This window comes from Cynoglossus semilaevis, chromosome 4, assembly GCF_000523025.1.
Source record: "Cynoglossus semilaevis isolate Cse_v1.0 chromosome 4, Cse_v1.0, whole genome shotgun sequence".
Lineage (NCBI taxonomy): Eukaryota > Metazoa > Chordata > Actinopteri > Pleuronectiformes > Cynoglossidae > Cynoglossus > Cynoglossus semilaevis.
Window position 1 is genome coordinate 5,852,876 of NC_024310.1, and position 12,370 is coordinate 5,865,245.

Below are 12,370 nucleotides of genomic sequence, written 5' to 3' on the forward strand. Positions count from 1 at the left end.
ACTTGTACTCTCATTATCTCTGGTCAACTCACTTTCCTGAGAAAACTAAACAGAAATCAAACCCAGCAGTTTACAACACGTTTACGTCATTTATATTATTATTCTGGTTTATCTTTTGGTTTTATTCCAGTTTCTTTGAAAAATATCATAAAACAAAGTCTTTGCAGGAACACAACTGGTTTGCAGATGTAAAGCCACAGCACACATAATAAAGTCCTAATGTGAAGTGCACTTTGAAAACAAATCAACTAGACTAGAGTTGAATCTCCCGCTACACATCCAACATAGACGCTAAAGCTCAAAGCTCAACTTAATCAACAGTTTAAAAAATTGTTTATATTCATTAGAATGCATAAAAAGTACACTAGAAAAGCATGATAACCCATGGTCTATCAGAACATCCATTTTATCAGCAGCCTTTCATATCACCTCATCTAATTTCCTATCAGAACATGCATTTTATCACCAGCCTTTCATATCACCTCATCTAATTTTGCTCAAACTACAAAGGTCAGCAGTAGACCTAGAACCTTATCATTTATTCTTCTATTGTGATCAGAACTCATAGTTTATCCATTAACAACACGGACAAAGCTCTTATCAAGGCTCAGTGTTGAACAAACTTTTTCTGCTGTGCCCTCATTCTGCAGATTAAGAGTTCCATCCTCACCCCCTCCGTTTCCACACATTCACAGCTTCAAAACTCCACTTCACTCCACTCACAAAACTGCTCTCCTTGTTGAGCAAAGGTGGAAAATGTGTCATTTAAAATTAAAGTGCCTGACCGCTTCTCTCCTGCAATAAGTCAGACTCTTCTGGTGGTTTTATGTCCTAGATTACGATGTCACCACTGTGTTAGCGTAGGTGAGTGACATAGATACTTATGTACAGCATGAGTGTCGATTTACAGCGTAAATAAACCGTAATAAGTTCATTTGACCTGTAAAAACCAAAGTTTTCAAAAGACTGGAGGCGTCTGTGATACTGAATCAATAATTAACAAGATACGTTTGCAACACCTCGGCTGTGATAATCTCTAACCAAGGACACCGCTCATGTACGAATGCTGATACAACAACACTTTTGAGGTGAAGTACGAATGGTTTTGTAAGTTAACAACAAAAAAAAAGCTCAGTGAATCAGCTGCCGTCTGTTCTGCTGTGAAAAGATGACAACACCTCAGACGCTCCACACCCAAAGATCTCGCCCGTGTTTTGCCCACTTGTTTCACTTGTATGTGGTGTAAACTTCCTTAACGACAGGTACAGACTAAAAGGTCATGGAAGTGGGAATTATTACAACTAATTAGTGACTACAACACCATTTTAGAACACGCCCTCAAGAATCTAGGTGTGTGTAGCTCTCCTTCCTGTTATAGACATGATGGTGAAAGTCCAGCCACAAAAGCCAGACCAACAGGTGTATCCTACAGGCACGTATGTGAGTGACCAGACCTTCACCCTGTCATCGACACCTACTATAGTCAGGATGTGCTCTTCTTTGTTATGTCAAGACAGACGCAGCATACACTGTAGCGAAGAGGTACCACAAGGGGGAGCTTTCCAACTTACTGTACATCTAAAACATATGACAAAATAATGCAGAAAAAGTTCTTAAGCTGCACTCACCATTGTGCAATCATGTCTGTTGTATGGTTTTCTGACCAGTTAATCCTCTGATGGAAAATTACTGGTCAAATGAACATTAGAAATAATCAGGTTTCCATTTGAATCACCAACACTACGGAATCCATGGGAGCATCAACAGAACGTGAGACATTGTGTTCGACAACGTCAACGTAAATGGTCTCGTCTAAAGAAGGCAGACTGACATCCCATGTGGAAAAACACCACTTGTGATAACGAGGAGGAAATCAGCGTTACATCAGCGTAATGGAAACAGCAGCTAAATGATTCAGTCCAATCAACACAGTGACCTGCTTTGGAAAAAATTGATCGACAAGAGTACATTGATGAGTGGACTACAAGCCATGATAAATATTAGACTACAGATTAGGATCAAACTGTTATTTACTTTCAAAAAGCTGTTTAAATGTAAATATAAAATTCAAAAGATTATATAGGATTTTTATAGGATTAAATTAAAATGCCCACTGTTTAGTTCTGTGAAGCAGGTGATAAAACTGTAAATCTTTCAGGCCAATAAGAAGACAGACAGACGGAACAAAAAAAAGGTAATTTCTGCAGACGGATTAGGACTTTGAACATTGATGTCAGGTTACGGACTGTTAAACGTGTCCTGTTTCCTTCATAATAATGTCCTAAAATGTCTTGTAATGTCTACAGGTTTAATGTTTACAGTCAAGATGAGCAAAGAGAAAACTGAACATGTTGGAACAAGGTACAACAACTGTGTTTTCAGTCGAACTCTGTGAAAAAGGCAGCAGTTTAAAAGGCCTAAGACATTTGTACCGTTTTTTTAAAAACAGAATTGACATCACAGAAGTTCAGTGGTTTATAAATCGACCTATATAACAAATATTTTCCCACTTTAAGTACAACTGCCTGGTCGAGTCGTGGCCTTAAAAAGCTTAAATCAACTTCAAAACAAAGCAGCTGTCTGTGCTGTGAAGATCCTGCCCTCCAGGTCACCTTGAAGCAACAGTTCAAGAAATTAACCTAACACATGCGCAAAACAGCTGCAGAATTTCACTGACAAAACATTTGTATTGCGTAGGGAAACAGCTGTAGTGACTTTTAAGGTTGTGTATAGAGTTTGTAAGTATGTTTTTTTAATTTTGTACTGCCTGGAGCAAACTGGAAAGGACATCTGGGATAGAGTAATATCTGTGTTTTGAAACATGGGCTTATCACTTATCCCAAATATTTTACTTCAATAAACCAAGAAGGACAAAGATGATAAACAATTGACTCCTTCAGAATAGCATCCTTTCAATCTGGGTATTTTTCTCAGAAGAAATAACAAACAAAAAAGCTCTGATATTTTTATGTTAAGTGGAGCATGACTAGATTGTGACAAAACTTCAAGAAAGCACCATTTGGTAAACGTTAAGGTCAGTGCCTACTTCTAGACTAAAAACCACAGGTTTAGACAATTACATCCTGAAGACAAAATAGCGTGCTGAGGTTAGTGACCCTGGTCTCAGAACACCTGTCCTTTCTAAATGTTTTTTTATGACTCCATGTTTGACGTTGTGATCCCTGCATCCACAACTCTACAGTAACAACCCCACTGATCTCTCTGGAAAGGTGCTTATCTTACAGCTCTACAGACACACACTTCTGATAAGCACTGTTGAGACAAGTCAGTTATAGAACTGTCTAAATCTGTCTGTCTGGTGCTCCATTAAAGACAAGGGCCAAACTTAAGGACTTGAAAAAGTAGGCGAGGAATTAAGTTCACTTCAGTGGACCGAACCTCATTCAAATAATGTTCACTTTTTTTTTTCGCCTTTCTTTACCTGAGCAAAAATCACTTCACTTCACAGACATAGTTAACAGTGAATTCTTAATGCTTCAATAACCAAATCGTTCATAATAATAATACATTTTCTAGATGCAACCCGGTGTTGAAATCAGACTGACAACGTCTGGGCTGACCAGCGTATGCTCACAGTAACCTCCAAATGACCGCTCAGTTTCACCACACGGTGAAAAGAGTGTGTCAATGAATGGAGAGTTAAAGTGTCTTTTACTTTGTTAACAAAACATAAATGCAATGTTACGCACGCCGAACTCAGCATTGGCTGTTCTCCATGGACATCAGTGCTAAACCAAGCGTTTCGACACTGTCGTCGTTAGCACATAGGCGGAGAAATGTTGAATTCTTTCATTTTTGAATGACATTTGGCACAGCAGTTTCGCCATTTGGCTCCCATTGAGACACACGCTTAAGTCACACAGCAGAAACTTTTCCCCAGTGTATTCAGCGACAGTAATTATAACCCCAGTCAACGGTTGAAAACACCAGACGTGTTTAAGACAGTAAAACTAAATAAAAGAGTGAACATACCTGAGAAAAACCGAGGTCAAAGATGTTGTGGAATTTCCTCTGCTCTCTCTTTGGTTCTTATCGTCCAGACAGTTTCGTAGCAGCAGCAGAGGCAGCGTGTGTGTGAGAGTGTGTGTGTCTGTCAGTCACTGGAGTGTGTGACAGTCAAGGCTGCGTGGTTTCTCTTCTCCCGACCCTCCCACTACTCCCACTCCCACCGTAAAGCAGAGCGGAGGAGAGCAGAGTTGACACCGCCGTCGTAGCCACTCCTCTGACAGCTGCACGGCTCCACACTCCACCTAGCGGTCAGCCACTACACGTACGCCAACCGCAATCACGCCAGTGAAATCGTCATCACACATTATGTAATGGTGTCTACGAGGCTCAAATGTGTTCAAATGTGGGTTTCCAAGGACTCGGGTTTCCCCTTAAACCTCCGCGTGGGAATTGCGTGGTGGTTTTCATCTTCCTTTTCTATCACCAACTCTGACACTGACACGCAGCGCAGCCCTGCGTGACCAGGAAGTTCAGTTAACACGGAATCTTTATTTTAGCCCTGGTCTTTCTACAAAGGATTAACTGAAATCTATACTAAACGGGGGGAAAATAATCCCTATTGAACATATGAATTAAACTACAATTCACGACACGGTAACGTGAGAGTGAAAATCCCACAAAGACCACAACAGTTAATGTCAAAAGTGAAGAGTTTGACATTTTTAATTTATTGTATGTAGAACACATCACGCCTGGTACAAGATAGAACATTTTAAATTTAGCAGTTTGTTTTTACGCCTACCGTGTTTCCTATCATACGACTTTTTTTTATCACAACTGCGTTTTGTATATTATTTATCTTGAATGTATAAAATATGTAAATTATTATCAAATAATCAGTTCGTTATATCAACGTGTATGACTGTAATCTTGAATGTGATCATTGAAATATGAAGTTCTGCAGCAAGTCGTTACACTGCAGTTCAAACTAAACAAATTGTCATGACATTATTTTAAAATCAAAAGCTTCCCAAACGCGTCAGACTCAGTAAAAAGCGTTATTGTGCCCTCTACTGTTCATAGTGGTGCAACTGCAGCTTTATACTGGCACCACAGACAATAGGGCCAGTTGAGAGTGACGTTATAAGAAAAATAGAACTAAACGATTACTCGCAGAGTAGCTGTGGGCTAATCAGATTAATCCTGAATAATCGGGATTAATTAACATTCCTTAATATGACAAAAACGTTTTTCTATACAATACTGAAACGGAAAGACACAGCAGCAGGTTAATGATGTGATTTGTGACTAATTCAAACGATGGATTAGGTATTACGGATAAAATCAAGTAGAATATGCAGAAATACACCAACGCAGTGGCTCAAATCCATGTCCATTATTGGAAAACGTGTTGAGACCATGTGAGGGTGACCTCACAAAGTCGGTCAGCTGCCTGTCAATGTCCATTGTGGCTATTGTTCAATGCCAGTGGCAGCATTGTTAGAGCTGTGATCCAATCAACTGATCTACTGCATCCAGCAGAACTGTGACCTGGTTTTTTTTAAATTATTTCCTAAATATTTCCCCCCACTGATTTCACTTCCCTTTACATACTGTCACTGATATGAGTTGTGATTAGTAATATATTATGCAACAATTCAGGCCAATACTGAAGATAAATAAAAAGACATATTTCTGATGTTTTTAGAAATGCCTAAAAGTTTGCTTCCATATAGTGTCGCAATGATTAGTTCATGGTAATGTCACACCAGTACTTTGGTACAGCATAGCACCGTTTCTCTGAATGCAGGAATACTGGCATAATGTGCTATTTTTTTTATCTTTGTATTTATTTAGAAAGGTCAGATTATTTTATATAACTTACTATCCATCTTCCATCTATGTATTTATTTTGAAAGGTCAGATTATTTTATATAACTTAATTAAATGAGCTGCAATGCTGCCATCTAGTGATTTTCACTTTAATATACAGCCGTTTTTCCCCCAAACTGTTTTTAGAGCACATCGAAAAAATCAATAAAGATTCTTTCAGATATTACATAATATGCTAATATCGGGCTGATAATATCAGTCGGTCGATATTATGGGACATCCCCATTTAAAATATGTACACATTGATACATGTTAACCAGCAACGATGTGGACTCACAGTGGGGTTGAGCTGCTCACAGCTGAGCCCACAACAACAAGTCATTAATGAAGACAGGGTGGTATCTGTGGACAGGACACTGTCAGACACAGACACACAGGGGAGAGGCCCGTCATGACACCGACCAACTCCACCCCAACATCGCTTCCAACTCATTACTCTTCACATTCCAGACACACACACACACAGACATCTATTCTTATGAGGACCCTGCAGTGATTTTTCATTCACACTACTGGTCTTTTGTAGTACCAAGATGTACTACTACTAGACCCTAAACTTGATGTTCTGCCTCACTGGGGTCTCACTGATGGCCCAACTTCAGTAAATTTTAGATTTGATTTGCTATTTTCACAGTGAAGAAGCTCAATGAATCCGATTTTAGATTTGATTTGCTATTTTAATTTCACAGTGAAGAAGCTCAATGAATCCATCCATCCATTCTTTTGCCTTTGACTAATCCTGTTCAGAGCCATAGGGGGCGCTAGAGCCAATTCTCAATAACCTGAGAATATAAACCATCAGTTATAACTGAAGATAATTTGAGGCCCTGTGGGAGGAAAAACCATCAGTTATAACTGAAGATAATTTAATTTAATTCAGTAAAGCTAAGTTAAACACTTTACAATAATGATATTTTACTTATACTTGTTTTTAAAATATAATTGTCATACTTCTATCCTTATACTTTACTTTATGTTTAAAAGAGACAAATAATTTTGGATTCATATCCCAGGACCAAATGAGGAGGGGCTGCAGGTTCAACTTTGATGATGTTTATCTGCTCTGTAAATTATGATTCCCAGTGGTATTTCATTTGGATTTATGTCCATATAAATATATATAAATATATACTGCTGTGTATTATTCAAGTCGTACACCACTTACTGTACACCTACGCACATTTTTCACACACAGGCTGACACCAAGGGTGATTTGACTTTGGAGGAATGTGGAAAGGAGGGGAAAAGTTAACGGCGTTGTGTTCTGGAATGTCTTTGTCGCTTCCTCCCGTCCAGTACATTCCACACCTCCTCAGTCACCACTGACCGGCAAACAGTAGCTCCTATTTAACTGCACACAACGTCACTGCGACTGTATGTGCTGATCAGGTACAGTGTCACACTTATGGGAACCGATTGGTACCTTTTCACCAGAGGAAGTGGGTACCGATGAACCACACCATAATCTCTTCCACTCTCCGGTAATTGTAAGATTTAAGAAAGTTCTTTGATTGTCAATTTAATCAAACTGAAACTATTTTTTTTGTATTATATCAATGTTATTATTATGAACTTATTTTTAAAGATGTGTTTAATTCAATCTTTCAAAGTCTTACTGAACACAATATAGAAAATTTAAATAAATTGTTCTACTTTTGGATCAATTAAATTATACATTCACTTCTAATAAAGGATCCAGCACTATTTAAATTTTTATTTTTTTATCTATAACTTTTTTTTACCATATTACCAGAACAAAATATTTAAAAATAATGAATTAAATTATTATTATTCCTTTTGTTTTTGGCAAATCTAATGACCTTTGGGCTTCATAAACTAGAACTGTTTTGCTTAAGTAAAAATTGAAAGTGATCAAGATGTTGAAGTGCAACAAAAATAAAAAAAACAGTACTGAATCGGTAACTAATGAATTCAGTCCTGGTATCACGAACGTTTCCTTAAACTGATCAATTTAAAAAAATATATTTTCATCATTCGTTAAAGCGCAGCCTGTATCAAGTCTGGAAAACAACTGATGGATCCTTTACATTTATACCACACTTAGTTGTGTGACTTGGAGCCATCTGTTGCCTCATCACTGTTCAGTATGAGCTTATGTGAGGTAGGATCCTTGTCTCAGAGATGCTCCAATATTCAGGTGTCAGTGTAGCATCTCCTACTCAACTACTGGATTTTCTCAGAAACATCTTCAGGTCTGTCTCAGGTCTCGCCTAGACTTGTCCAAAATCCAGCACCGGGGGGCCAATTGTACCCCCTCACCCACCCAACCCGCTACTCATAGTGGTCCCTTAGGACGATGAAGCCTGCTGTGACATGTTTGTGAGTGAATGAAGCCCGAGTAATCACTGTGTTTGTGTATGTGTGTGTGTGAACTGACCTTGCAGCAGTGGCAGTAGTGTTCTCCATTTTTCCCTGGAGAAAGAATAATTTCCCCTGTAGGGATAAGCTGAATCGTGAGTTCCATCATCTTTCCTTTTTGTGTCCAGACAGTTGACAGAAGTATTGCTATAAGTCTCCTCTCTGGTTCTTGTCAAAATGTGTCTCAATGACAGGGACAGAGAGAGAGAAAGAGAGAGAGAGAGCGATACCTGAAAAAGCACAAAAAACTTCAGTCAAACAAATGTTTCCTCTCTTTGTTTGTTCATGATCCTGTTTTATTCTCTGTTGTTAAAAAAAAAAAAACACATGTTGACTTTCAGAAGGTTCAGAATGTTCTTACCTGACCCAGCGGCGGTTGTTGTTGTTATTTGACGGCGGCGCCACAGTTTGGCTTTTGGGTGTTACCTGCTGCAGAGTGGAGAGACTCTGTGAGGACAGCTTCCCCTCACAGCTGCCAGAGGATGTTGCTTCTCTGGTGGAGGGATCACGGAGAGGATGTGGAGCTCAGCCTGGCTGGAGATGCATGTCACATGTAGAGGATATGTGTCTTCTGTCGTAGCACGGGCACGTGTGTGTGTGTGTGTGTGTATTGGAGACAGTGATTCATCTTCAATCAAGGAAACAAACACAGATTCACATGTTCTTTTCGTGGCACAGTGCTACAGTTGTAATCTAGGAAAAACAATGTATCTGTCAGCCATATCTTTAGAAAATGATTAATCAGTCCAAAGTAGTCGAACGGAAAAGTTAGTTTCCTCTGTCAAAATATGTCATTATTCTGCCTGTCTCGCACACATTTTCTCTCTCTCTCTCTCTCTCTCTCTCTCTCTATGTGTGTGTGTATGTGCAAAGATAAAGCATCAGTATTTGCTTCTGAAGATAAACATATTAAAGTCCTGGATAAATACTTGCTGAACTACTGCTTATACCTGACTCTGAACACATTGTGATTACGTTAAATTCAACCTTCATTTTTAAACCTTAAATGTTCACCTTTATTCCACTTTAACTCAAATTATATTCTTGATTTGAAACTAGATTTTAAATCTCTTTCACTTGGGGACCTAAAAAAAAGTGTCCCCACAAGTGTGGGTATACCAGGATTACACATGAACACATGGTCTTAGTCTATTTCTAATTCAAACCTCAATCAATTCTAACATGGAAATAAATCTCAATGCAAGGATGTTTTCTGTGAATAAAAAATACCACTAAAATACTAATGGACACACACCAAAACCTGTCTTCATAGTCTTCAGGGGCTAATGTTTTTAATCATCTTTTGACGAGACCATTTACATGAGATTCTAAAAAAAATACCTGTACACATGGCCACAGTCTCATAGGAACATAATATATTTGTGGTAGTGGTGCTGGTCCAAACTATAGGACTGGTCTTCACAACTCAATTGATACAAGCAAAGACACACACACACACACACGGTGTTAGTGAAATGTACTGGTCTGCTCATCCTGTCTGAGACAGCCTCAGTGTCCACCCTCTAGATTTACTGTGTTTTTGCTTATGTCCACAGCCAGGACCACTTGAGCTTCCCAAAGGATAAACAGGCAGGAGACACGCGTGTGCACCACACTCGTTCTGAAAACAAACAAGGGACTCACGCTCTCACAGCAGTGCACTTCCTGTCCCCACGGACTCACTCACATCTACTGACTGGGTCCTTGACAAGTGTTCAAGGGTCGTCGAGCAGCTACGTAGTCGCACACAAGAAGCAACAGGGCTTCTTTTACAGACGACATTGTCATCATCATCATCATCATCATCATCATCATCATCATCATCATCATCTGAGGGCTGAGGGTTGAGGGGTCATGAGGTTCATGAGGTTCATGAGGTTCATGGTTTGTGTTGATTGACAGGCAGGAAAAACAATAGCACAGTTGCAGGACCGTGTTTGTCCGACTGGCAATTATTTTTAGAACCATCTGATATTCTTATCTGTGTCAAAAGTTGTTGTTTTACTGATCTATCTTTAAAACAAAATAAAAAAAAATTAAAAAAAATTATAACTAAATACTTAACTTATAACTAAAAATTAACTAAATTCTTTAAATAATTAAATTAAAATTAAATAATATTTTAATTAGTATTTTTTCTCTTATATATTTACATTATATAAGATTTGCTTATAAATATACCTATTCAATTCTTAATAAATAATACAGCCAACACAACTGCTAGGATCATTTTTGAGGTCACATGTTTTGCCCAAGGATACATTGGAATGTATTTTTTTCTTTTTTTTTTCCCTAATAAATATTCCAATCTTAGATTAACTTTTTTTCTAATAAATATTCCAATCTTAGATTAACATCTTGGATATTTACCTTGAATACTCTAGAAATAAATACCTTTTACTCCGAGAGGGCACATAACAAGTGTGTGTGTGTGTTAGAGGAGGGATGTGGCATTGACACACATCCGGAGTCCTTTGACCTCATCTGAAGGGATTCCTGACAGGCTGGCATCAACAGGAAACCTCTGGCTTGAGACATATGTTCATGCACACACACACACACACACAATGAACTAAGTCTCTTACTTTCTGCTAATGTCTTTTCGTTGATTGAGTTCCATGATTTGATTTTATTTTAAGTTCAAGTGAAAGTGAAACCAAAATCATTTTTCTCTGTATCTCATCATCAGTGACTTTATCAACATTATCGTAGTTAAGAAATTAATTAATAATTAAAATAATTTTTCCATGTGGCATACACATATATGTTACAAAACGCTAGCGAGGCATGATTTTATTCAGGGTAAATTTTTGTTAAATACATTTTAATATTTTTTTCACTTCTATAACATTGACATATTTATCAGCATCACTAAGAAACATACTTTAAAGAAACTAAAGGTTTTTTTTAAGAACAGGTCTTTAAATTCTCCAGTGGTTAAACTCTGGAAAGAGGAAGTCAGGCTTCCAGTAAATCCATTGTCCTACAGTTTATTCATGTCAAACAACGACCCTAAAAGAGTTTATTTTCCTTCTTCCCTGTTCACAGGATCACATTACACTAGAAGAAAGGAAACAACATTTTCCTTCATTTTCCTTCTTGTTCCGTACCTTATAAAGGGTTCAATTCAGGTTTGAAAATACTTTTTAAAAATTGTTTGGATTTAAAAATGCATATAAAAATGTGAACTTTTTCTGACTTTTTCATCATCTCGGGAGAAAAACATTAATATAACTGTGTTCAAATCTGTTAAAGCAGAGAATTCACCCTTTGGGTCTGGTCTGGGATGGACAAAGTGTCCTGGATGGAAGAGGAAAGGATAAAAAAAAAATCAGAAAAAAGAAGGAATCAATCCAGGAAATTGTTAGAATAAAGGATTCAGAAGAGTCAGCAATGAGACAAATTGATTATCCTTATGCTCTCCTGTAGGTGGAGCTTCCTTTTCCTGATTTTAAGAGGGAATTCTCTTCTGGTTGTCACTTCCTCTTCAAGATGTACGCAGTATCAGCTACTGCGTAAAATCCTGCACTAGGATTCAGAACAGGAGTCACCAACGTGATGCCCTCATTGACCACCGGAGGAGTATTTTCTAAAAATAAAACTAGTCAACAAGACTAGACCTTTTGAATCGGTTACACTTGTAATGGTAAGAAGAGTGTCTCCATTAAAAAAGTATAAAATGTTTTATGATTTTTTATGACATTATTCAAGTGTGTATCACTGATGTAGCTCAGGTCGGTGACCCCTGATTTAGAATAATTGGAAAAAAGACACGGCAAAAAATGTTTACATTTTTCTACCGTTTTGATTGAAGTCATAGACATTGTCATGGTAATTAACCAACTGCTATTAAACAATCCGGCAGTCAATCAAACATAGTAGCCAATCAAAAGCCTGGCAGAAGATTTTTTAAAATTGTTACCATCATCTGCCAGCTTTACTGCCTATCTACCACTTTTTCATACATTCATAACCTATGTAACCTATCTACTTTTTCATACATTCATAACCTATGTATAGATTTTAGAGACCCTCTACTGCCACCTGCTGGTAAGAGAAAGTAACTTTCTGTCACTCGGCTCTACCACACGACGTGCTGTTGCTTTTTCGTGTGGTGAGGGCAGGTGTA

The 12,370-nt window shown here is 38.0% G+C and overlaps 1 protein-coding gene across 1 annotated transcript in view; it reads right to left on the reverse strand.

The window, feature by feature from the left end:
• The window catches only part of LOC103377804 (unconventional myosin-Ic), a 44,597-nt gene extending 35,835 nt beyond the window's left edge, over positions 1-8,762 (reverse strand). Inside the window, exons 1-2 of the mRNA XM_008308765.3 lie at positions 8,603-8,762; positions 8,261-8,471 (exon numbers count right to left, since the gene is read on the reverse strand). Coding sequence (XP_008306987.1) covers positions 8,261-8,350 — 90 coding nt within the window. The 5' untranslated portion in view covers positions 8,351-8,471; positions 8,603-8,762. The remainder of the gene's footprint in view (positions 1-8,260; positions 8,472-8,602) is intronic.
• Positions 8,763-12,370: the final 3,608 nt, after the last annotated feature.